Below are 23,590 nucleotides of genomic sequence, written 5' to 3'. Positions count from 1 at the left end.
ATATTATGACTGTGTTTGGACGACATGCTCACCAACAGTGGGTTAAATTGTTAACGGTTGGTTATTGTGTCATCTGTCAGGATTTTTTCACACCACAGTTGCTTATTCAGCCAAAATAACCAATGCTGTGCAGAGTTGATTATTTGAACAACCATTGGCTGTCATGTCGTGTGTTGGGCACCGTTGACAATTTCATTGCACACCATTGGTTATTTTCAGCAAGTACAGAGTCCCCTGGCAAGAGTGACCAAAGTGGTGGCTGTCACTCTAGTCCAGCCAGCAGAACTCGCAATGGTTGATGGGATACCAGTGGGAGGACTGATTGGGGGGGAGAGGGCGGGGGATGTGTCAATCAAACAAACAGTTGCCTAACAGACAACTCGACACTGGCTTTAGTCCACACCACGGTTGATTATAATCATGTTGTGTGGGGAGTACCCCTTGATAATCAACCATGGAGTTGACTATTAACCCACCATTGACTATTTTGTTGTCTGGATGCAGCCATCAACTCCTTTTCTTCACTGCTAATCAGAGAGGAACTGTAGCTCAGCGATAGAAGCTTTGCTTTGCATGCAGAAGGCCCCCAACTCACTTCATGGCATCTTCTATTAAAATGTCCTTATATAGCAGACCTAGGAAAAGTTTCTGCATCAAACAGTGGATTAGAGAGCTAGAGTAGAACCAGGTGGACTAATAGTCTGACTCTGTATAAGGCAAAGGTGGGCAACATGGCACCCACGATGCCTTGCTGAATGTGAGAGCAACACAATTTTAGGGGGAAAATGTGTCCATAGTAGTACAAAGGTAAAATGTAGCTTGTATGCAAGCTAAATTTGATAATTTTAGGACTCCATAACCACCATGAATTGCTGCAAGGGTCAAATTTAGTTTGCAAATGTGCTAAATTTAACCCTTCTAGTACTCTGTAGTGCTGCAGAATGGTTTACCAATTTTTTGGAATTAAAAAAAAAAATCAAGGGGGAGTATTACCCATATAGGAAAATGTCCAGGGAGGGGGGGGAGCAAAAATGCTCCCCGCACCTCCTGCAGCTGCCCACTCCTGGTTTAAGGCATGTTCATAATGTCATGACGAAGGAGGAGGCAAACTTCCTTTCTTTGAGCACCGGAGTTTGCCTCCTCCGTCGTAGTTTACTGTGCCTTTCACTCCACATTTGTGCCATGTTCATAATGTCAGCCAATCTCCAGAGACATTGTTCTGCTTATTACTTAACATAGCTTTTACTCTATTTAATTGTATAAGGATCACTCACTGTATGTGCCTGTCTATATGCTGTGTGCTTTTACTCTGATATTTAAATTGTATATATCACACAATTAATGCATCTCCCTATACAATAAGATCTTCTGCTGAGAGCTCTCTGTGGGTGCCCTGCCATCTAAGATAAGGTGGGTGGCTACTGGGGAAAGGACTTCCTGATGATACTCCAACATTATGGAATCCTTTCCCCAGAGGAGTTTGCCTGGTGCCTCTGTTGTTTCCCTTTGGGCACTAACCAAAAATATTTGTATTTTCTCAGGGCTTTTACCATGTACATTGATGGTGCTATGTAAATAAATAATAATAATAATAATAGCCCTGCTTAAATGCTGTGTGTTATGAGTATTCTGAAATGTTTTACTTATGCTTTTACCTGTTTTCTATTTCATTTTATGTAAACTGCCTTGGGAATTTCTATTGAAGGGTTGTATAAATTTTTCTATAGTAAACAAACAAGCAATGAAGGGCAATGCTCCATGGTAGAGCACATGTTTTGCAAGAAAAAGGTGAAAGATATTAGAATTATGACAGGATTTTATTTCCTACTAGAATTTGCCTAGGGGCAGGAGATATGACTATCTTGACACAATAAAGTCCTGACTTCCTATAAAAATATATTATTTACACATACAGTACAACCAGTTAGAATGAAATAAAGTACTTTTTATTATAAAGATTCATTCACACACACCTTTCATACCTAATACAGAAACAGAAAGATAAAAATTAGACTAACAACAAATCTGCTGGCAGAAGCCATATCCTCTCTTTCACCAAAAAGAAGCAGTTCTTTTAGAGTTGAGAGAGAAGGCAGGAACCTTGCCCATCAAATAAAACTTTCTTTTATACCTAATTCCTATGCCAACCCTTTATCTAATAACATAGTACCCATACTACAATAAGTTTACTGACTGGTTATTATAAGGTGACCGAGCTTCATTTAAGTCCTGTACTCTCAATCTAAGTGCCTCCCTTCTAAAAATGTAATTACTGATGTTTTGACTAATTCCAGAGAACTTTGAATTGGCTCTAAGGATGCAATCCTATTGCAATGATCGTAACTATGGTAATCCTATGCAGAGCTGGGAGAGCAGTAGAGGTGATCTTCACCTCCCTGTCCTCCCACCCTGCATTTTCTCTACACAGGTTAGACATGTCTTGGAGGGAGAGGGAAGGAGGCTGGAGAGGCCTCAGGATAGCTTATATCCTGGCTTCTTCAGTCTCCTCCCCTCCACTGCCATTAAATGCCCCCTTTCCTAATCCTCCAGGGCTGGAAAGTAGCCAGCATGGTTCTTTCCATGCTGGCTGCAATGGGGAGGGGGATCAGAGCTCTAATTTCCAGCTCTGAGATTTGAGTGTTGTCTCTAACCTCGGATCTAGGAATCCAAACTATCCTATAAGCCCTCAGACATTGTCTAGGGGGCATAGAATTGCTCCCTAACTTCTCCTTAACTCTCTTGTCTTTGTACCTTGTGATTGGCAACATATCTAATCAACCTGCTTTCTTAAACTTCTCTGCTTCCCAAAGTACAAATGACTCTACTACCCCATACAAATACTTCCTGTAATTCACTCTGACACAAACTTGGCCTACTGAAACAATATTTTACCAGGCCTAGTAATAGTTCACTATCCCATCCTATACCTATCTTACATTATCCATTCTGCTCTTATATGTAAGCAAAAACCTTATGGCAGGTTCACATAGCCAATTGCCTTAAAATAAGCTCAGTTACAATGTTTTATAAGCTTCCAACAAAGGTTCTTGGCATCCCCAGGTCACAGGTGATGGGAAAGATCTGCTGTCAGACAGACCAAGTACCACTGGTCTAGATAGACCAATAGTCTGATGCATTATAAAGCAGCATTAGATATTGTTTGAAATAAATATAAAACTGGTCATTTTATGTTGCTGGAGCTTTGGCATGATACTCTTCTATTAATCTGAAAGAAGTTGTGTGTTTCTATCAGGACAGTGTTAGCAGGCTCCCCTTGGAGACAAACATCTGCATCATTACGCCAGCTGTCAGAACAATTGGATGCCTTGCAACAGAGCTATGTGTCATTTTGCCTCATGCAGTGGAGATGATGACTCATTAACAACCTCAAACCTGCAATGAACTCATTTAGCTTGCCATAGTACTTTAATTCCTGACATTTTTAATTACAGAAAATATGACAGGAATATATGAAAAATGTAAAAGCCACCTAATAAAATGTTTCTTTCAGAAAGCTGAAAAGAAGAAACTAGATGGATTGTACGATATTGGTGGGAAGATGAATAGTTAATCCATCTTTCTAGTTAATTCCTAAACCCATATTTGGTCTTTGACCTCAATATATTGTTAAGTGAGGTAGAAGCAGGGTGAAAGATGAAGTGTTACGGAACATTTCACTCAGAAATGCCCTTAAGTACTGATTTGTTATGAGGAAGGAGGTGCCAGAACTGACTCAAGAATCCCCTTTACTCAGCTCCTGCCCTGCCTGAAGTAAATTCTACACATTATATTTATCTAGCAGAAGCTAAACAAAATGACCTTCCTATGGTGGCTTCTTCATGCTGTTGCTGCCATGGTTATACAGAGGCTTCTAGGCCTCTAAGCTTTCCACAAGAGAACTGGGCTTTGTTCAGGAGAAGGTTCCCAGTAGACTGTGCTAATAAGCAGAAATGCAAATGTGCAGAATGCGTGCTGATTCTCTCCAAGTCAATCTAGTCTGTTTTTTCTCTGTGGTGGATGAAGATGAGCAACACCAAGTGCTTATGCCTAGAATTCTATAGGACTAACTATAGTAGTGCACGACTAAGCAGAAATTTATAACAAGCTGCTAGAAAAGGAAACAGGTTGGCAAAGTGCATAAACAAACCTTATATAACAAACAAGCCTTACATAACAATAAGTAACTGTGGCAATATCTAAACTGAATTAGCATCTCCAAATGGGGATTGTTTATCAGAAAGCAAGCACCAGGAGTATATTTAAAGGACTTTCAGAGAAACACATCAATATTTTACCATTAGCTAGTCCGCCTTTTTGTGCTAATATTTTCATTACTTCCCCCCCCTCCCCTCCCAGGGGTCATCTAAGCAATCAAGCACAGCTGAAAGTATATACATTGCTAGCGGCCCAGCAATTCTACCCTACAATTGATCTTTTTATCTTGAAATCAATAGGAGAGCTCTGATTAAACAACAGGAATGTTTTTTAATGTGACCCTGGATTCTGGGGTATTACATTTGTGATATCAATGGAAGCAGCACGTAAAATTTAACAGTAGCAGTCATTTTAGATCTCATGCAGTGAAGTCATCAGGATGTAGTAACCGTAATTAGGCTTAACAAAGCTTCTTCTTCAATAAATCTTGGGTTGCCTAGCCTACTCATTTAATTTGCAATTAACAAGAGCAAGCTAATGCACAAAAAGGCAATCTTTCCTAAAAGTTCTGATTCATGCTATTCAAGGTTTTGTGGCACCATAGCTGGGTAAGAACTGTGTGTGAAAGAAAATAGTACCTTTCTCTGACTGGCTATATAAGCACCAGCTAAACTCCCACCTTCTCTCTTGCTCAGCTTTCACAAATTTATCCTATACTCACTATGTTCAGTGGGAGGCAGTACATAATCTACCTGCCCACAGTGTGGACAGGATTTCCAGAAAGTGTGAACCTGCCCTTCATTCTGTGTGAAAGCAAGGGAAGAAATGCACTATTGTTTGAAGGATGAACCGACTATCCCTGTAATATTCTGCTTACTATTTATTATAAAATGTTGCTCCCACCCTTCTTGTAAATAGTTATAGCAAATTTTGTGACAATTGTATAGACTATAATTACATGTGTACAGTACATGTGTACAAAATATTATCTGGTGTTAGGAAAGCATAGCAGGAGTTGGGGTAGTGTAGCAGCTAAGAGACTGAGCTATGAATTAGGTAGAATATTGTTTCTGCTATGACCTCACCAGGTGGCCTTTGGTCAGCCATAATCAGTCCCATGACCTGATCAAGTTCCTCCAGTACTTTTCCCCTGCATGCCAATACAGGGAGGGCAGGGCTAGTGCTGTGTGAAAAATTTTCCCCACATATTTTTTGTCAGTTCTCATTCAACTTGATAGAAAAGAAATTGCTTTCGAATACCTGCCACAGTGCAGGTAGTTGCATCAAATGTGTTTTGAGGTATGTTACAGATGTACAGTTCATGTGGAAAATTAACCTAGTAACAGCTATACTGAAGTTCTACCTCTACACACAAATTCATCATGGGGAAGGGACATCAAATGGGCTAGAAATGTGAAGCCATTTAGGGTAGATTCAGACAGCCAAGCTATGCATGTGGTGACTACAATCTGTTCTAAACATGGGAGATCCCATACTTAAAATCAATTAAATCTGCACATTGATGCAATCTTAAAGACATGCTTTTTCTCTAAACACAGAGATCTGGACAATAGCAAAATGTGGTTCTCTAAATCTTTATACTTTCATAATTAAAAAAGAATAATAATTCATTTGACAAATTGCAAGCGACAGAATAGTTTGAGGAAAGTGTTAGTAGTGAACTTGTAGAAGAAGACGGTTTGTTTTCTCCACTTGTTAACTATTCATGGCCTGTTTTATGAGACACATTTATTACATGAGAAATCAGTTTTGCTAACTCAGGAAAGGGAAAGCAAATAAAACAGAGGGAGAGAAAATGGCTTCCTTCTATGTTGCCCTCACAGTCACAATGGATGCCCAGCTGCCAGCCATAAATGCCCGGCAATGGGGTGTGACAGCTCACAGGAGAGAGTGTTGGGGGCTCAGGGAAAGCGCAATTACAACCCAAAGTCCATTTATAATTATGGGGGGGGGGGGAAATAGATTTCATTTCAGGCATTCTCCAATGTTGCTCATAATTCCCAATCCCAATTCCAAGTATGAACTGAGCTCAGGGATGTTCACAGGGATGTTATGAGACAGCCTGTTGAAAGAAAGACTGTGGAACCAATAAGATCTCTGAGGGCAGAACAGTTGATGCACTCTTTGTGATCATGCCTTCTAAATATTCTCCACAACTGTTGAAATTACTGTAAAGCACAGATTAAGACCTTAGTAAACCCAGATTTTTGGCAGACATTGGATTCAACTTGTGGTTTCTTTGCAACCTTAGTTCAAACTTTCACCAACTTCTTGTGCTGGAGCAAGAGTAAATGAGCTTCCAAAAGCCATGATGTGGTGTAATCAAGCAACAATCATAAAAATTAAGAGTTGATAAACCATGCAGATTTTAGTGTTACCATGCAATCATTCCAGATGTTTAGCATTTTTCTCACTGTGATCCATTTTTCTTCCTTTAACTATATATATATTTACAGAATGACAAAACTATTGAAAGATATCACATGTGTTAACTAGCATAAATATCAATCTATTTCTTCAGAATTCAGACATTATTTAACGTATAATTATAAGGCTCCAAGGCTGCATTTCCACAGCCAAGTCAGCTGGACTTTGACAGGTTGTAGAATGTTGCCGATGTTACTAGTTTGTAGGCGGTACAAACTAGTAACAACACTTGTGCCCTGAAGGAGTCCCTGGTACATCAGTGGAATAAGAATTGCTAACATAGATGTACCTCTGGCAGTGAATGGGGCATATTAGGGTGTACTGAAAATCCACAAGATCCAAAGCCCCTTCATTCCCTTGACATGCTCCCAACAAGGGAGGAAATGTACACTAGCCTTGGAGCCAGTGCAGTGATTTCCCCTCCATTTGTCAATGGGAGATACACACAAAGAGAAGGACTGGAAGAAAAAGAAAAGGGACCCCACCACCTTCTGCAGCGCTTACAAAGAGGTGGTGCCTCTACCATGGAATCTCTCTCCACCATAGGATTGCCTTGACAGGTTGCAATCCTACATCTACTTACCTCAAAGTAAGCTTCATTAAACTCATTGGAGCATATTTCTGAGTAGATATACATAAGATTGCACTACTAAAATGAACTGAAGGTGCAGCCTATGCACATTTAGACAGAAAAAAGTCCTATACCTCACAGCATTCCTCAGTCAGCAAGACTGGGAGAGAAATGCTGGGAGTTGTAGGACTCCCCACCCCCACCCCCTGTCAAACCATGCATAGAAATGCACCCTTAATGTCTTGGTCTTAAAGGGTGGGACAATCAATTGTCACTAAGCAACAGACCATAAGAGTTTTTTAAAGCTATTATACACTATCTTGTCAAAGTCTGGCTAGATTGCTTTTAGTTCATTGAACCAACAGTGAATCAAAGTCTATAAGTAATTTTCTGGTTTCCTGGTTTTTGCACCTGCTACAAAGGGCTAGATATTGGCTGCAGTTCAAAATACTTTTCACAGATGAATATAAATGTAAGAGAGCACTTTTCTAGAAGTGTTCCAGATATATCTAAGCTTCTCTTCATGGTATAGATCCCTATCTGTACCATATAAAAATAAGCCTATGAAACATCCTGTCATCAATTAGGAGGGTTTAATTGATCAAATTAAAGTTCTTAAAAAGCTAACTACTGCAAAGCACAGATAGTACCATTGTTTTCATGAAAGGAACAATATTCCCTTTAAAATAAACTAGTGTGACCAGATACAAAAGAGGACAGGGCTCCTGCAACTTTAACTGTTATGATGAAGAGGGAGTTTCACTAGGTGCTACATGCATATAAATGACACCTGCTGAAATTCCCTTTTCTATACAACTGTTAAAGATACAGGAGCCCTGTCCTCTTTCCATATGGTCACCCTAAGTAAACTGAAAACATTGGGCTAAATCAAACATAAATGAAACTAAACACCAAGTGTTGAGACTTCCACTCATGTAACAGGAGTTTCCCTTCCCACCTAATCTGCTCCAGAGAGTCCCCAAACCTCAAGCAGATTTGGGGGTGCAGGGGATGGGCAGAAGGAGACTGTTGAATGCAACCCACTGAACATTAAACTACTGTTTGCTGTTTCTTCTAGTCATCAAGATATTCCTTCATTAAAACAATGTTTCACTCTATGCACTGTTAATGCCTTGGTTCCCTAGTGTTTGATTTTGCTACTGTGAATGGAGGTGGGGAAATAAAGAGATGAGTCACATAGGTATAGTATAAAATTGGGCCACATTTATTCAAATTAGATCTGCAAAAGACTAACAGGGCGGGCAAGCCAAGGACTCTTATACAAATTCCATGGAGCAATGCTCATCTGTTTGCATGGTAGTGAAGAAATCACAGTGACTTGTGCCCTCTATTTGCGTTAAAAGCAGTAGCCTCCCCATTCCCCATAAATATTGCCAGAGATTCATTACCATACCTCTCTGATAGCTGTACAAAACTCACTCTGCAGTACTTTTTTAAGTGACTGTAGTTTGTGTCCTGGTAATTCTCCAGATTCTTGCAGTTTCTCCAGTAGTTCAATTGCTCTGGCAACATCTGAATAGATAAAAATAAGGGAAAGGGTCAGTGAAGAACATGTTGTGACTTGTATTACTCCTGTTCCAACTACACAGAGGAGTGTATGCTATAATTTTTAAATTGCACAAGGAGATTTTGCCATCCCACAGTTATTTTTTCTGTCTCTACTGAGACGATCAAGTTCGATTCTGCATTTTCAGTTACTTTAAATATGCCTATCTATGTCTGTTGCTGTCAGCTGCAATCCAAGACCCACACAAATATGTGTGGGTGTTGGAAAAGTATCCATATAGCTAAAGGTGTTTTGAAAGTTTTCCTACAACCAGAATCATCCAGCTAACCAAGTACACCCACTTTTGCATGTCATGCAATCCACCAGGCTGAACACAGCCCACCAACTTGCATGGTACAATGCATCCCATGAACAAACCTGGCCTTGGCAGTCTGAAGACAGGAATAAAGGGGGGCTTAATTGAGTCCTCGGGGTGAGCGGGGGCTGCTGATGCATTTTATTCAATCTGGTGGGTCACAAATGGTACAGGCCGATTTTAATAACATTCTAACTGATAAAGATACATTGTTATTTAAGCTGCCATATTCTCCCCATACATTTTTGTGCGATTCAGAAATGGAAAGGAAGGGAACAGGTGATGACTTTCCATCTCTTCCATCACCATAGATGTTTGGCCAATGGGAGCTGAACGCTTTGTTTCCTTTGTATAAATGACTGCAAGGATGAACTTCAGGAGTAAAACGATCAGGGAGGCTGTGGTTAAGAGGGAATAGTTTCACTTGAAAGCCTAGAACAAAGTCAACTCCTTCCTCCATCTTTTACAGTTCTTCTATCTTGGGCCATTGCATAAACAACACCCTACCTTGTCTTTTCCACCCCAAAAGCAGTATCCAAGAATTTCATGATTTTACATAAAACCATAAAGGATCTACTGGACGTAGCCCCAAGCTGAAGCTTTCTTGCTGCCTGAGGCAGGATAGAACACAAGCTGCTACAACTACATGGCACCCTTCCCCAGCATCACTGCTTCACATGCGTCCTTCTGCTGCATCACCTCCCTTCCCCATCGCATGCACACACCCTCTCCTTATGTTTGCTGCTGCCAAGGTTGGCTCTCTAGAGAGCCTAGCAGCTGGAAGAAGTGGCTGAGGGGCTCTTGTGAGACCTGGGCGAGCTCTCGCAAGCGTCCCACCACCACTACTCCATAGAACTAATGCAGCAGTGGCAAAAGTAAAAGGTGGTATGTGGCAAGGGAAACAGAGAGCAGGCAGCTGCTCCAGAGAACCATTTCAGCAGCTCTGTCACTGTGGCAAATGTCATGGCAGGAGAGCAGCTGGTGGGGCTCTCCAGAGCTCCTGCTGGAGGTGGCAGGGCAGGGAGAACAGACCTTCAAGATGGATGGGAAGGGGTGCAATTTGCTACCTCACCCTGTTGTGAGGGCCTCCCTGGCTGAACTTTCCCCAAACTAAACCACTATTGTCTATCATTATAGGATATTAAAATTCTCTCTCTGTGTGTGTGTGTGTGAAGAAATAAAAGACTTTCCAAAACCAGCCAGCTGATTTGATTCAGCATATTAATCCTACTTCATACAAGAGCTTTTATAGTTTTCTTGTGAAATTAGGATAACACCAGCAGACACAATGTACGGCCCACTACATTAAATGCAACCTACCACCCGTTTTTGTGTACTCCCCAGAGCTTGACTCATTCACACATTCACACTCATTTCTGCAGTCTTAAACAGGTAGCAAATAAAAGTTTATTGAGCCCCTGATGGGAGTGGGCATTATCATACATGATAAAATTCCAGTAATAGTTCTGTTTAACTTGAAGCCTTCCAACAAAATTGGTGCAACAAAATTATAATCTAAACCAATTTAGATGAGACATTTCAAGGAAAAAATAGTTTTACTAAGCTTGCCTACCATCTGTCCTGTTTTGTAGAGATCATTTATTATGTAAACTACTCTATCACTCCACTAACAACTGTCTTCATGATACATGACCTATACAAATAATAGACTTCATGCACAAATCTCATTTGCAGAGGCTTCACAAGCCCAAATGCTAGGGATAAGGACTTTTTTTAAAAAAAAATCTAGTCTCTTTCTTTCCTATATTAGCATACAGTTACTTCCAGCTCATTCCTGAAACTCGGTTTAAAAACTCTGTAAATTATAAAAGTATCACGAGTTGGAGAAAAGCTCTCCTTTTAAATTTTAATTCACACATTTGATTTGTATTCTTCTTAGGATATTATCTTATTATGAAATGGAAAACAAGAGGGATACAGCAGTATCATGGTTTTATTGTGATAACTAGAAACTAATCAACGGTAAACATAAGTGTGTGGTACATGCAGAAATGTCCATGTAGCTCTGTAAATATGTGAAAACTAGGTCATCATCTTGTTTGTAACACTCAGCATATTTTTTATGTTTGTTCTGATGCCTTTTAAGCATGTAAGAATTAAAAATAACTCTCTTTTTATCCTCATGCATAGGCAGTAAACCGCCCAGAGAGCTTCAGCTATGGGGCGGTATATAAATGTAATAAATAATTATTATAAATAATAATAATGCATCGCACGAGGCAGCATGCAAGGATCTCTCATTGAACAAATGCCAGTGCTCTGAACTTGGGCACCACTGCTTCGGGGGTAGAAGTGAAAGGCACTCAGTCCGTCACCCAAATTGGTGATTGCTACTCTCAAAACTGATGTCCACTGCTCACCCAGTGAGAGGGATACAAATGCAATAAAGACAATAATGGCATGAAGAATTATTTATTCATATGTACTCCATGTTTGGGTGACAAGAGGATACTTACAGGACTACTTATTATGTCCTTGCTCCACTACCTTCTGAGCAACATACGTAATGTGAAATTTTGATTCTGATAGGCTGGATAGCATAATTATCAACTGTTTCGCCTCTGTTAATAATAAAATATAATGTCTGCACTTTAACCAAAGTTCTGTGTTGGGGAATTTTGTCAGCTAAAGATTCAATTACCATACACGTTTCCCCCAAAGACAAATAACAGCTTCAGGATCTTACAATTCAGATAAGCTGTGGTAATGAAAGCAGAGACAGAACATTGGTCCATCTAACCCTTTCTCCGCTGTGGCACCCCGGTTGTGGAACGAGCTCCCCAGAGAGGTCCGCCTGGCGCCTACACTGTACTGCTTTCGTCGCCAGCTGAAGACCTTTTTATTCACTCAGTATTTTAACACTTAATTTTAACTTAAATTTAAATTTTACTGTTTTAACTCTGTATTTTAATCTTATATCAACTTTGCTGTGTGGTTTTATCCTGGTTGCGCTTTTTATACTGTATTTCGTAATTGTGTTTTAAACTGTTGGGTGTTTTACTGTGGTTTTAATTTTTGTGAACCGCCCAGAGAGCTTCGGCTATTGGGCGGTATAAAAATGTAATAAATAAATAAATAAATAAATAACCCAGTGCTATGTGAGTTGAAATAGTTATCCAAGGTGTCAGGTGTATATCTTTCCCAACCCTGGCACCAAAGATATTTTTAACCAGAAATGTTAGGGATTCTTCTACAAAGAATGTGCTCTCTACTGAGGTAAGGCCACCCACGACAAAAGTATTTCTTTAAAATATCGGGCTGGATCCAGACTTAGTCATACTTCAGGGAGACCCATTGAAATTAATAGGGTTTAAGTTAGTCATAACTAATTTAAATCTCATTGATTTTAGTGGGTCTGCTCTGACTAAGTCTTGAACCAATCCATTTTCTTTGCCTTTTCCAAGCAAAAGATTCATTAATGTTGAACAGCTATGATTCATTGAATATTGCTGGACCTATGAGGCTGAGTTGAGTTAAAGATGTCCAGTTCAGCTGGGCTTACTATGTGGACTGGGTAAACTCGCAATGAGTCAGCCTTAGTTTCCATGTTTACCTAAAAATGGAGGAAATAGTGGCCAAGCTATCTGAATTTTTATGACTGTAAACCACAATGCACATTGAAAGTATAATATATAGATGACGGTGTCTTTTAAAAGGCATGTGAATACAAGCACAGAATCGACACCGGATTTTATCTATCTAGAAGAATAAGAATTATAGCATCCAAGCCATGCAACAAATCCACATCAGAACACACACAATGACAAAACCTTGGACAAGCTAGGCCCATTTCAAACTGGCTTCAGAGCAGGATATGGAGTTGAGACCGCTATGGTCGCCTTAGCTGATGATCTACGCCTGAGTATTGACAGGGGGAGTGTGTCCCTGCTGGTACTTTTGGATCTCTCAGCGGCTTTCGATACCATTGACCATGGTATCCTTCTGGATCGCCTGAGGGGACTGGGAATCAGAGGCATTGTGCTTCAGTGGTTCCAGTCCTACCTCTCGGGCAGGTTCCAGATGGTGATGCTTTGGGATAGCTGCTCCTCAAAGAAGGAGCTGCTGTGTGGTGTACCACAAGGTGCCATCCTTTCCCCAATGCTATTTAATATTTACATGAAACCGCTGGGAGAGATAATCCAGAGGCATGTGGTGGGGTGCTATCAGTATGCTGATGACACCCAAATATATTTCTCTAGACAACAGCATCAGCTAAGGATAGTGTGTCTCCTCTGAATGAATGCTTACAGATGGTAATGGGCTGGATGAGGAAAAACAAACTGAAGCTGAATCCAGACAAGACGGAGGTGTTTGCTGTCAAAGTTCATAACCTGGGTTTGGAGGTGTGTCAACCAGTTCTGGATGGGGTTACATTCCCTCTGAAAGACTGAGTTCGCAGCTTGGGGGTGCTTCTGGATCCATTGCTCCAAATGACAGCCCAGATAGATGCGATGGCCAGAAGTGCCTACTATCAGCTTCGGCTGATATGCCAGCTGCGCCCCTTCCTAGAGTTGGAAGACCTAAAGACGGTAGTGCATGTGCTGGTAACTTCGAGGCTCGACTTCTGTAATGCGCTCTACATAGAGCTACCTTTGTGCCTAGTCCAGAAACTTCAACTAGTTCGAAATATGGCAGCCAGGCTGGTCACCGGTACACCTAGGGGTGACCACATTACACCAGTTTTAAAATCTCTTCACTGGCTGCCAATTAGTTTCCAGGCAAAGTATAAAGTGTTGGTTATCACCTTTAAAGCCCTACATGGTTTGGGTCCATGCTACCTGCGGGATTGCCTTCTCCTGTACAATCCGCCCCACACACTCAGGTCCTCTGGGAAGAATTTACTCCAGTCAACAAAAACAAGGCAGACAACTATTACCCAGAGGACCTTTTCTTCTGCCGCTCCCGGATTATGGAATTACCTGCTGGGAGAGATTTGCCAACTTAACAGTCTTCCAGATTTTAAGAAAGCTATAAAGACTTGTAAACCGCCTAGAGTTGTAAACCGCCCAGAAAGCTTTGGCTGTTGGGTGGTATATAAATGTAATAAATTAATTAATAAATAAATACTGATCTCTTCTGGCATGCCTATCCAGTTGAGTTTTAAGATGCCTTTTAATACAGTGCTGCTTTTAATAATGTATTAGTTTTAAATGTTTTAATCAATTATATGTATTTTATGGCATTTGCATTTGTGTTGAACCCTGCCTCGATCCAGAGGGAGACGCAGGTAACAAATAAATAAATCAATATATTATTATTATTAAGTACTTTTGAAACCAATCATCCCTTTTTAGGAGTATGGATATCCACATGCATTGAGCAAGAGAGATGCTTGGCTATACTAGAAAATATGTTATATAATGAAGATTAAATGCTGATAAGAGTATGGCTCTTCTGTGATTAGAAATAATACTCAAGTATAACTTTTATTGTGCAGATTCTACTGAAATGTTGTGGCTGGAGTGTTCTAAATTATAAACGTTTCTTCTTGTAACCACAAAAAAGCCATGGAGGTATGTTAAACACTATATCTTACTCTACATGAAAAGGTTCCAAATGTAGATAATGAGTGTACAAAATTAAAATCCATATTATGAGATAGCGGATGGTTTGGGATTTTTAATCTCCAGGCTCTCCAGTGATGTAATGGTTTAGGATTTTTCATTATTCCTAGTATTGCACAAACTCAATAAAAAAATCCATTTCCTCAGATGACCAATGAAAGCATTTAATGTCTGTACTTGAATTAAAAGATCCACTGCTTAAAAGCAAACCCACTGAAATAACCTACCAAAATGAGAAATGGGAAAGAAAAAGAAAAGAAAAGTAGAATTCTGATACAACCCCCTCAAATCTTTGTAGTATTCCAGTTTGAGGGTTGTTGTTATAGGTTTCTGTCATCTTATTTTGAATGTTCATATTCAGGTTTCATTTTAATACTCTAGTCAGGTCTCTCTTTTTATTCTTTAACTCTATGTTTTGACACATCCACCCTATTCATAAGTTATTTGCATTCACAAGAAGAAAATTGAGTTGAACTATGTGACTTAGAACTTTTCAAATTTCTTAGGATATAGATTTGAGAAGAGGATGAATTATTGTCGACAAGTTTGCATTATTTCGATGTCATACTCTCATGTATTAATGCCTGAATGATTCTTGATTAAATCGTCTCTGTGTCTCATTTGCCTTGTTTACAACTAAGAGTTTTGATGAAAGTTTAATGGCCAATGTGACAGTACTGTTCCTTTTACATATCAAAGCAACTACAGTCCACTAAAGATGATTTAATGCAAATAAGAAGTAGATCAGATCTGTAATTTGCTGAAACAGCTAACCCTAGGCCATCCATTATTATTATTATTATTATTTATTTATTTATTTATTTATATAGCACCATCAATGTACATGGTGCTGTACAGATTACACAGTAAATAGCAAGACCCTGCCGCATAGGCTTACAATCTAATCCAAAGGGTGATCATGCATATACATGAAAACCTCTATGATATTTTGTCTAGGTTAATTAACGCTGATCCACATGAACATTGATGGCCCTATATAAATAAATATTATTATTAATAATATTCTTAATGAAGGACCATCAAGCCCAGTGCCAGCTGCATTAGCCTCTGAAAGAAGAGAGCAGCTTCCCTCCTTCCTTCCAGCCACCAATGCAAACAACAACTGCAAAGCCAGCTTCAAGAGACTGCCTGCCTCTCCTTGTTGTGGATCCCTGGCAAGGTCAGATCCCTGGGTGCCCGGACCACAACCATCATTTACTGCTGAGAAAAGACTAGATCCAGCTTCTGAAGCACTGCAGTTAAGATACAGGCAGTCATCCCTTTTCTCTGCCTTCTCTCCCTCTCATTAACACACAGTACATATCAACAACAGTTTAATGTTATTTTGGGTGCTGCAATTATGAGGGCATAACCTTGCTCTGTACATTAATTAGCAGCAAAGAATAATTCTAATTAACTGCTCTCCTCAAAGGTCTCAAAATGCCTCATGCTAGGCCCAGTCAAATAAACCACAGATATTTTCAAGTCAATGTATATGTGTATTTGAGGGCACTGAATTTTACTACTCATAATAAAGCCATTGGATTGATTCCAGGTTTAATCATTCTTGGATTAGAACCACTGAAATGAATAGGGTTTAAATTATTCATGGCTAAAATAAATCTCACTGATTTCAATAGGTCTACTCTAAACTTGACTGAGTCTGGAGCCACCCACTATGTATTGGCACTTAATAAATTCACTGGCAGCGCTTGTGGCTAATTATATGTTTCACTTCTCTCCTTACATTCTGCTATGCTTCTCCCCATTCTCAGTTTCTCCCTTACTATACTCCATCATTCAGCCTTACCCACTAAATGCCATGTGATCTTCTGCATTCCAAATCCCTTAAACCCTGGAACATCTGCAATTCAATCTCCCGGTTAGTTGCATTGCTGCACGTTCTCTGCTCTGCCAGTACAGCTCCATGCAAGCTAAATGGCAATGCCTGTGAGATTAAACTGTAAAGTGATTAACATTTCCATTATTTTGGAGATGTATTTTGCGTAACAGAGGAGTCCTAAAATACAGTTTTGCAGGTAGGAAGACATATGCTGACAGAAATTAAAGAAAGTAATTCCTGTGCTTGAAATTCAAGTAATCTCCCAACGTTAAATTAGCCTACAGGCATTAAAAAAAAAAACCTTTACGCTTTAAATTGCTTAATGCAAATTTTGCACAGGATATATGTGTAAATGTCACTGTTGTGTTTGAGAAGAAAATAAAGCATGGTTTTATCTTATTAAGGTCCAGGGAAAATGAAATACTACCAATCAATGGAGAAGATTTGCAGTGCAATCCTGTACTCATGTTACAGAGGCTGAACAAGGATAGGGTTGCAACTAAATCCCCTTCACCAGAGTAACTCTATGTTACAGTGGCATGCTACTATGCTACTAACTTAAGTGCATTTAACTAATATACTAGGGTGTAACTTTAACTACAAAGGGATAAGGGAGAAATAGGTGGGTGGGTGGGCAGGATGAGATGATTATAGGAGAGACCGCCTTATCTTCATCCTTGACAAAATCCTGTGTGCCAGTTATGACAGCAAAACTGCTATCAAAATTTTTAAGGCAGGAGAAGTTTTACTCAAGAGATGACATAGGGTAAATCTGCTATTTGCACACATGGGATCTATGTAATGGTTGATTGCTATATTACAATAAAATGGTTTGGCTGACAAAGGGGGTCCCTATTGCCACAAATCCCCAAATGCAGAGGGGCCACAACTCAGTGATGAGAGCTTATGCTTTGTATGCAGAAGGTCCCAGTTCTATCCTCAGCATCTCCAGCTAGGCCTGGAAAAACACCTGCCTGAAACCCTGGCGAGCTGTTAACAGTCAGTGTCAATAATACTGGGCTACATGAACCAATGGTCTGACTCAGTATAAAGCAGCTTGCTATGTTCCTAGATACCCCTCTCATATCATACACTAAGAACAGCTCTGCGGAGAATACAGCCACATTTTGATGGTGAACACCCATCATTCTACTCTTAATAGTTGATCAAACAACCACTTCTGGTCTTTACCTATTTGAAAGGTAAGAACCAGGACTATGCAAAATGCAAGGCATTCAAGAGATGAGTTGTGGTACTAGGCAGCTATCTACGTGAGGCCATTTGTCCTTGTAACCCTCAGTCTTGTAAGCCAGGTACATTGCTGCAGGGATATGCATGCATTTCTTCCTGGTTCCCTCTCCCAGGAAACTGTGGACTGCAATTGAACTTGGAGTCCCTTGTCTGCTGATGATCTTAGTGACTGGGCAGGTTGGTAAGGGAGAAGGTGCTTTCTCAGGTATCTTGGTTCCAAGTTGCTTTGTACACTAGTACCAAAACCTTAAACCTGGCCCAGTAGCAAATCAGCAGCCAGTGCAGTTCTCTCAGCAAAGGAGTTACATGCTGAAAAGGGGCAGCTCTTGATAACAACCGAGCTGCTGCATTCTGCAGTAGCTCCAGCTTCCAGAGCAGCCTTAAGGACAGCCCCACATAGAGCACATTGCAGTAATCCAGTCTTGAAGTTACTAACGCTTGTACCACTGTGGTCAATCTATCCCTGTGTAGAAGAGGCCATAGTTGGTAAACCAACCAAGCAGCTGTGGAGCTTACAAACAACCTAGATTTGACCTTTTTTTGCATTCCGTAGTGCTCCAGGTGCCGCCACCCCCCATTGAATCCCCCAATTTCAAAACTTTTTGGGGGATGTCCAGCATACTGTACCTCATAGGAGGAGTTCTAGGGGCAAAAATAGCCCCAGTTCTCCCCATGTTTTGCACCTTTGAATTAAATAAAATTAGTGGGTGGCACCTGTGTTGCTAAAACTCTGTGGGAGTGGCATTCACTGTTATACTAGTTCTTTTTTCTACTGCTATTACTATAGTTTCAACACTGCTGAAACATTGAAAGTGTGTCTAGGATACTGGCTAGTTTCACTGATATAAGGTGGCAGCAGCCATCTTAAATAGACTATTGGGTTGCCTTGTTCAGCTGCAGTCCTAACACTTACTAGATATAAGTCCCATGGAATTCAGTGGGATCTAGTGAGAAAACATGCAGAAGATTCAGCTCCATAGCTATTGCTTGTCATTACTTAATCCACATGAAACAGTTGGCAGATCCAAGAACAATGTCACTTCCTTTTGACATTTCCTTGATGTTTTTCTGGCAACAATTGTTTGCCATTGTTGATACCACTTCATGCAGTGTCAATCTTAGCATTCATTTACACAATATTAGGAATAATAATAATAATTTTATTATGCAAATACATTGATCATTGAACTGTTACTATTTTTTCCAAGTTCATTTGGAATGTCAACAAATTTTAAATTTGAACAAAATTTTCATTTGTAAAATTCAAAACAACAGACTGTTGGAATATCGCTATTAATTAAATTTTGACATAAATCTACACTTATTTTGAGGCTTATTAATACTGTGAGCAATTTCTTAAAGTATGTTCTCATACCTATGTAATAGGTGGTAGCTTTCCCTTGATATTTAATTATTTTACATATGTTCTGTTTTTGCATAGGGCTTCCAGTTGATACATTTCAATTCCTTGCTACACACTCTCATGAAAGCTCCAGCAGCATCCTAAATGTAAAAGGAAGAATTGTAATAGCATTTAATTTGATCTAGTCTTTAAAAATAGTAATGACTTGAAAGGCAAAGGGTAATGATTGTGTGATAGCAATGCTTTCCTTTGAAAAAGCTGTGCTTTCTAATGGATCACCATCTGTTCAACCTTTTGCCAGGAAATATTTATCCTGCTTAATGTAGCCACCACTGGGGTGGAGCTATAAATTACACACAGAGTTCCTAAATTCTTAGAAGAAAGATACATTCTCCCTCCTAAGCAATGTTCTCCCCCCACTTTTTAAAAAATCTTAATACTTATACTTGAACTAAACTTTTCTCTCTTTGATTTGAGTAATATAACTCACACATTTCAGGAATCAATCTTCAGTAATATCATTATGGTACAAATTCTTCTGGTCTTCCTCTGAATCCAACAAAGTACAGGCTGTCTAAATTTAAACTGAGATTAACAGGTTTCTTTTTACATTGAATGTAAAGCAGGAACTTCTCTGTGTTGTGTTTGGAACCTGTTGTAATCCTCTACAGATAATTTATTTCTAACCAAGGCACTGCCTTTAATCATCCCCAAATCAAGTACAAGACTTAAAAATTCTTAGGAAGCTTTCAGGCACACTCTATAAAGATTAAAAAAGAAATGCTTTAAGACTCTTGACCCTTGTACATGGACAGAATTTGATTTCATTCCCTAAGGCTGCAATCCTATATACACTTACCTGGGAATAGGTCCTACTGAACCCATTTGTGCTTACTTCTGAGTAGACATGCATAAGATTGCATTGCAAAATGCACAAATAAGTGATGTTAAAAAGCAAATAAGAAAGTTATTTTTTTCATCTATTTCACATTAACAAAGCACAATGTTCCTTTGCGCAGAAAGCTCATTAGGGGCAATGCCAATGTTTTCAGGGTACATATTTTACCAACATAATTGCAATCCCTAATGTAGCAGAGGGTATGAAATGCAGAACATTAAAACAACAACCACAACTTCGGTGTTTTCTGCATTGTAACTTAACTATAGCAATGAAGAATTAGATAGGATTCTTCAGCTGTAGTCTCAAAGATGACCATGTGATATTAGAACAGGCATTCCACAGAGGGTCAAGTATGGTATAAAGATTAGAATGCAACTCTAGAAGCAGGGAGACCCAGCCTTGAAGCTCACTGGGAGATCTTGGGGGAGCCACAACTTCTCAGCCAAACCCACCTTTTATTTATTTATTTATTTATTTAAGGATTTTTATGCCGCCATTCAGCCAACAAAGGCTCTCACGGCGGCTTACAAAAGTATTTCTTGACAGTCCCTGCCCACAGGCTTACAATCTAAAAGACATGACACAAAAGGAAAAGGGATTGGGAGGGAGGAGGAGGGGGAGGGGGAAAGCAAAGCAAATTCAGGCACTACATTCTTAGTTGCAAAGTTCAGCAGTGACAGTTGGCAGCAGGAGGGAGGGGGCTCTCAGCTGGAGCTGGACCCAGGCATGGTGGAGAGGTGCCTGGCTGCTGCTTCCTCCCTCATTGGAGGCCTCTGCAGAGACAGTTGGCAGCAGGAGGGAGGGGGCTCTCAGCTGGAGCTAGACCCAGGCACAGTGGAGAGGTGCCTGGCTGCTGCTTCCTCCCTCACTGGTGGCCTCTGCAGAGACAGTTGGTAGGGTTGTAGGGTTAACAACCTTAAAGGGTTGTTAGGAGGATAAAAGGGGAGAGGGAAGAACTATGTACTACATTACCTTGAGCTCCTTGGAAGAAAGGTGGAACAGAAATGTACCTAATAGTCAGTACCAAGAACAATGATGTCTTTACTCCCTATGCAAACAACAGTAATATCAAACTAGAAGTCTATAGGCAAGCAACTGAGTAGATAATTTACATAATTGTGGTGTTCTGTACCCCACTCCACCTCACTGCTCTCTACAATTAGCAGGTCACAAGGCAGAATCCACAGTGGTTAAAATTTCCTTTATATGCAATGCTAAAGATGTAGGTCTTTCTGAGTATATAGATATGGTAGCCATATGCCTGCATTGACTCCCTAGTCTGTAGTCACCAAAGCATTTTCTTCAGGCCACTGTGTCTTCCTCCTGCCCTACTTTTATATTTCTCCACTGTTTAATCTGCCCATTTCCTTGCCTTTGGCCTCTCTGGCCCTCAGTCTCTTACCTCTGGAGATATCTGAGGGCTCAATCTCAGCCAAACTGATACCTTTTCCTTTTCTCAAAGAAACCAGGCTGCAAATATTCTGACAGTTTTGGAATATGCGTGAATATTCCATGGCATAGCAGAAGCTCAGCCAATCAGAACCAGAAACTTCACCACAACATCATACAATACAGATTGCTATCAGAAGCACAGGAACTTTCAACCCAGTTTTGGGTTTTGTACATGTGCAAGCCTTTTCTTGTCTTGTGAGAGCCTATTTTACAAAGATTTTATGGAGAAGGAAAATAAAGAACCATCATCAAAAAGAAATCTGTAGCACTTCTACTACTGTAGTTGATAGATCAGTAGAGAGCAGTTATAAATAACAAAGAATACACTGAAGATGTTAGCTACTGGCAATATTAAACAGCTAAGTAAATAAATAGCAATGAATAGTGGACACCCCAGATCATATAAATCCAATAACTCCTTAACACACATTAAAGACTACCCATTTCAACTTGAGTATTCAAACCATGATTTTAACAAGCAAATCCCACTTCTATTTCCTTCCACCATATGCTTATGAGCTTCCTCCACATTAATGATCACTGGTCTGGACCAGAGATTTATTTGTGGTGACCAGATCTTCTTTCAGAAACTGCCATCTTGGTGTTGGTACCCCAAGCCCCTATTGATGATCCAATAATGATCCAACCAAAAACTACAGCATCTTGGGCAAGCTTTTGAGATCTACAAGTCTCTTCCCCTGGCAAGATACAACGAAAAGCGGGGGTGGTGGAGGGGAGACTCACTTGATGTTGGAAGTCATGAAGTGCTTAAGTCTGTACCGTCAGAGTCTTAAGACTTCATGACTTCAACATCAAGTCAACCTCCCCCCACCCCAACCTTACACTTTTTGCAGCATCTTGCCTGATGAAGAGATCTGGCGATCTCGAAAGGTTGCCCACAGTTCCGTGCATTTGGGGTCAGGCAAAAGCGATTTTGCCTGACCGCGGATCGCGTAAAAATAAAAGTTTCAACCCTTCCTTTCCAGTCCCTCCCGCTTTCATTTCGCCCCTCTGCATTCACCTATGCCCAACTCCGTGAGCTTGGCTCAAGTCCTCTGTGCTGATACGGGGGAGCAAACGGTCATGCCACCTCAGCTGCCGCTGGGCGTTCGCATTCTCCATTGCCCTTTCTGTCCGACAAGAGGCGAACCCGGGACTCCGGGGACGGGGGCAGCGGGGCGGGAGTTTACCCACGAGATCAGTGAGCCGCTGCTATCGGGCGGGCAGTGCTGCTCCTTTGGCTCCGTGGGTGCCAGCGTGGGCTAACACAGCCCTCCCAGCCAAAGGCAGCGGGCACGCAGGGCTCTTCTTGAGGATGTCTTTTCAGAAGGACCGGGAGCCTTTTGCGGCAGCGGCACTGAAATGGCAACGGGCAGAGAAAGCATCCTTCTCCGAGGCTGCCCCCGCAAGGGAGGCAAAGCGGGGGAAGGTGGCTGTGAGCCGGTGGCACCGGGCGCTGCCGCGCTTTACCTCTGTCCAGAGTGAGCGGCTGGACCACTGTCAGCGTCGTCGCCATGTCTGTTGCGCCGCCGAGGCTGAAATGACGCCGGGCTCCAGCATCAGGCTAGAGTGTGATTGGGAGCGGGAGGAGGACGAGGGTGGGGCTATGGGAGGAGGAGGGGTGGGCAAGGTGGTGGTGGGGAGGGAGAGGCGCATGGCGTGTGGGTGGAGGGGGGAGCAGCGAGGACAGGCGCGAGGGAGCGAAGGAGCGCGCCCTCCCGCAAGGGCGATGCTTGGAGGCGCCGACGCCGCGGAACCACAGGGTTTGTTGTTCGCCGAGCGGGAATAGAGCAGCAGGCAAGGGTCATCCCGAGGCCACGTGCATCCCTGGGCAACGGCTAGGGCGTTAGCTAAGTTTGGGGCAGACGCACGTGCAAAGACTCATGGGAGCAGCCTCGAGGCACCCCAGCGCCGCTAACCCTCTTCTTCTCCCCGTCCGTCGCCTCAGAGAGAGCCCACATCAAAGTCTGCCACCTCGAGCCGGAGCAAACAAGGCGGAGGAGCGCGCAGCGCAAGGGAGATAGCCCGAAATTAGCCAAGTGAGTGGGCCCCGCAAGCTGCTTAATGCTGTGCAAGGGGGTAAGACGAAAAACGAGGTCCCCACAAGGGGTTTCTAGCCAACATGACAACTCGAAATC

The 23,590-nt window shown here is 41.2% G+C and overlaps 1 protein-coding gene across 2 annotated transcripts in view; it reads right to left on the bottom strand.

The window, feature by feature from the left end:
* Positions 1-23,031, bottom strand: part of LIN7A (lin-7 homolog A, crumbs cell polarity complex component) — a 36,530-nt gene extending 13,499 nt beyond the window's left edge. Inside the window, exons 1-2 of one of the 2 annotated variants that reach the window (XM_063134708.1) lie at positions 22,923-23,031; positions 8,589-8,707 (exon numbers count right to left, since the gene is read on the bottom strand). In XM_063134708.1, coding sequence (XP_062990778.1) covers positions 8,589-8,707; positions 22,923-22,968 — 165 coding nt within the window. In that variant the 5' untranslated portion in view covers positions 22,969-23,031. The remainder of the gene's footprint in view (positions 1-8,588; positions 8,708-22,922) is intronic. The other variant, XM_063134709.1, reaches the window with a different exon arrangement.
* Between the last annotated feature and the right edge of the window lie 559 nt (positions 23,032-23,590).

The sequence above is a fragment of the Elgaria multicarinata genome, chromosome 9 (genome assembly GCF_023053635.1).
Source record: "Elgaria multicarinata webbii isolate HBS135686 ecotype San Diego chromosome 9, rElgMul1.1.pri, whole genome shotgun sequence".
Lineage (NCBI taxonomy): Eukaryota > Metazoa > Chordata > Lepidosauria > Squamata > Anguidae > Elgaria > Elgaria multicarinata.
This window is presented reverse-complemented; position numbering and strand designations above follow the sequence as displayed.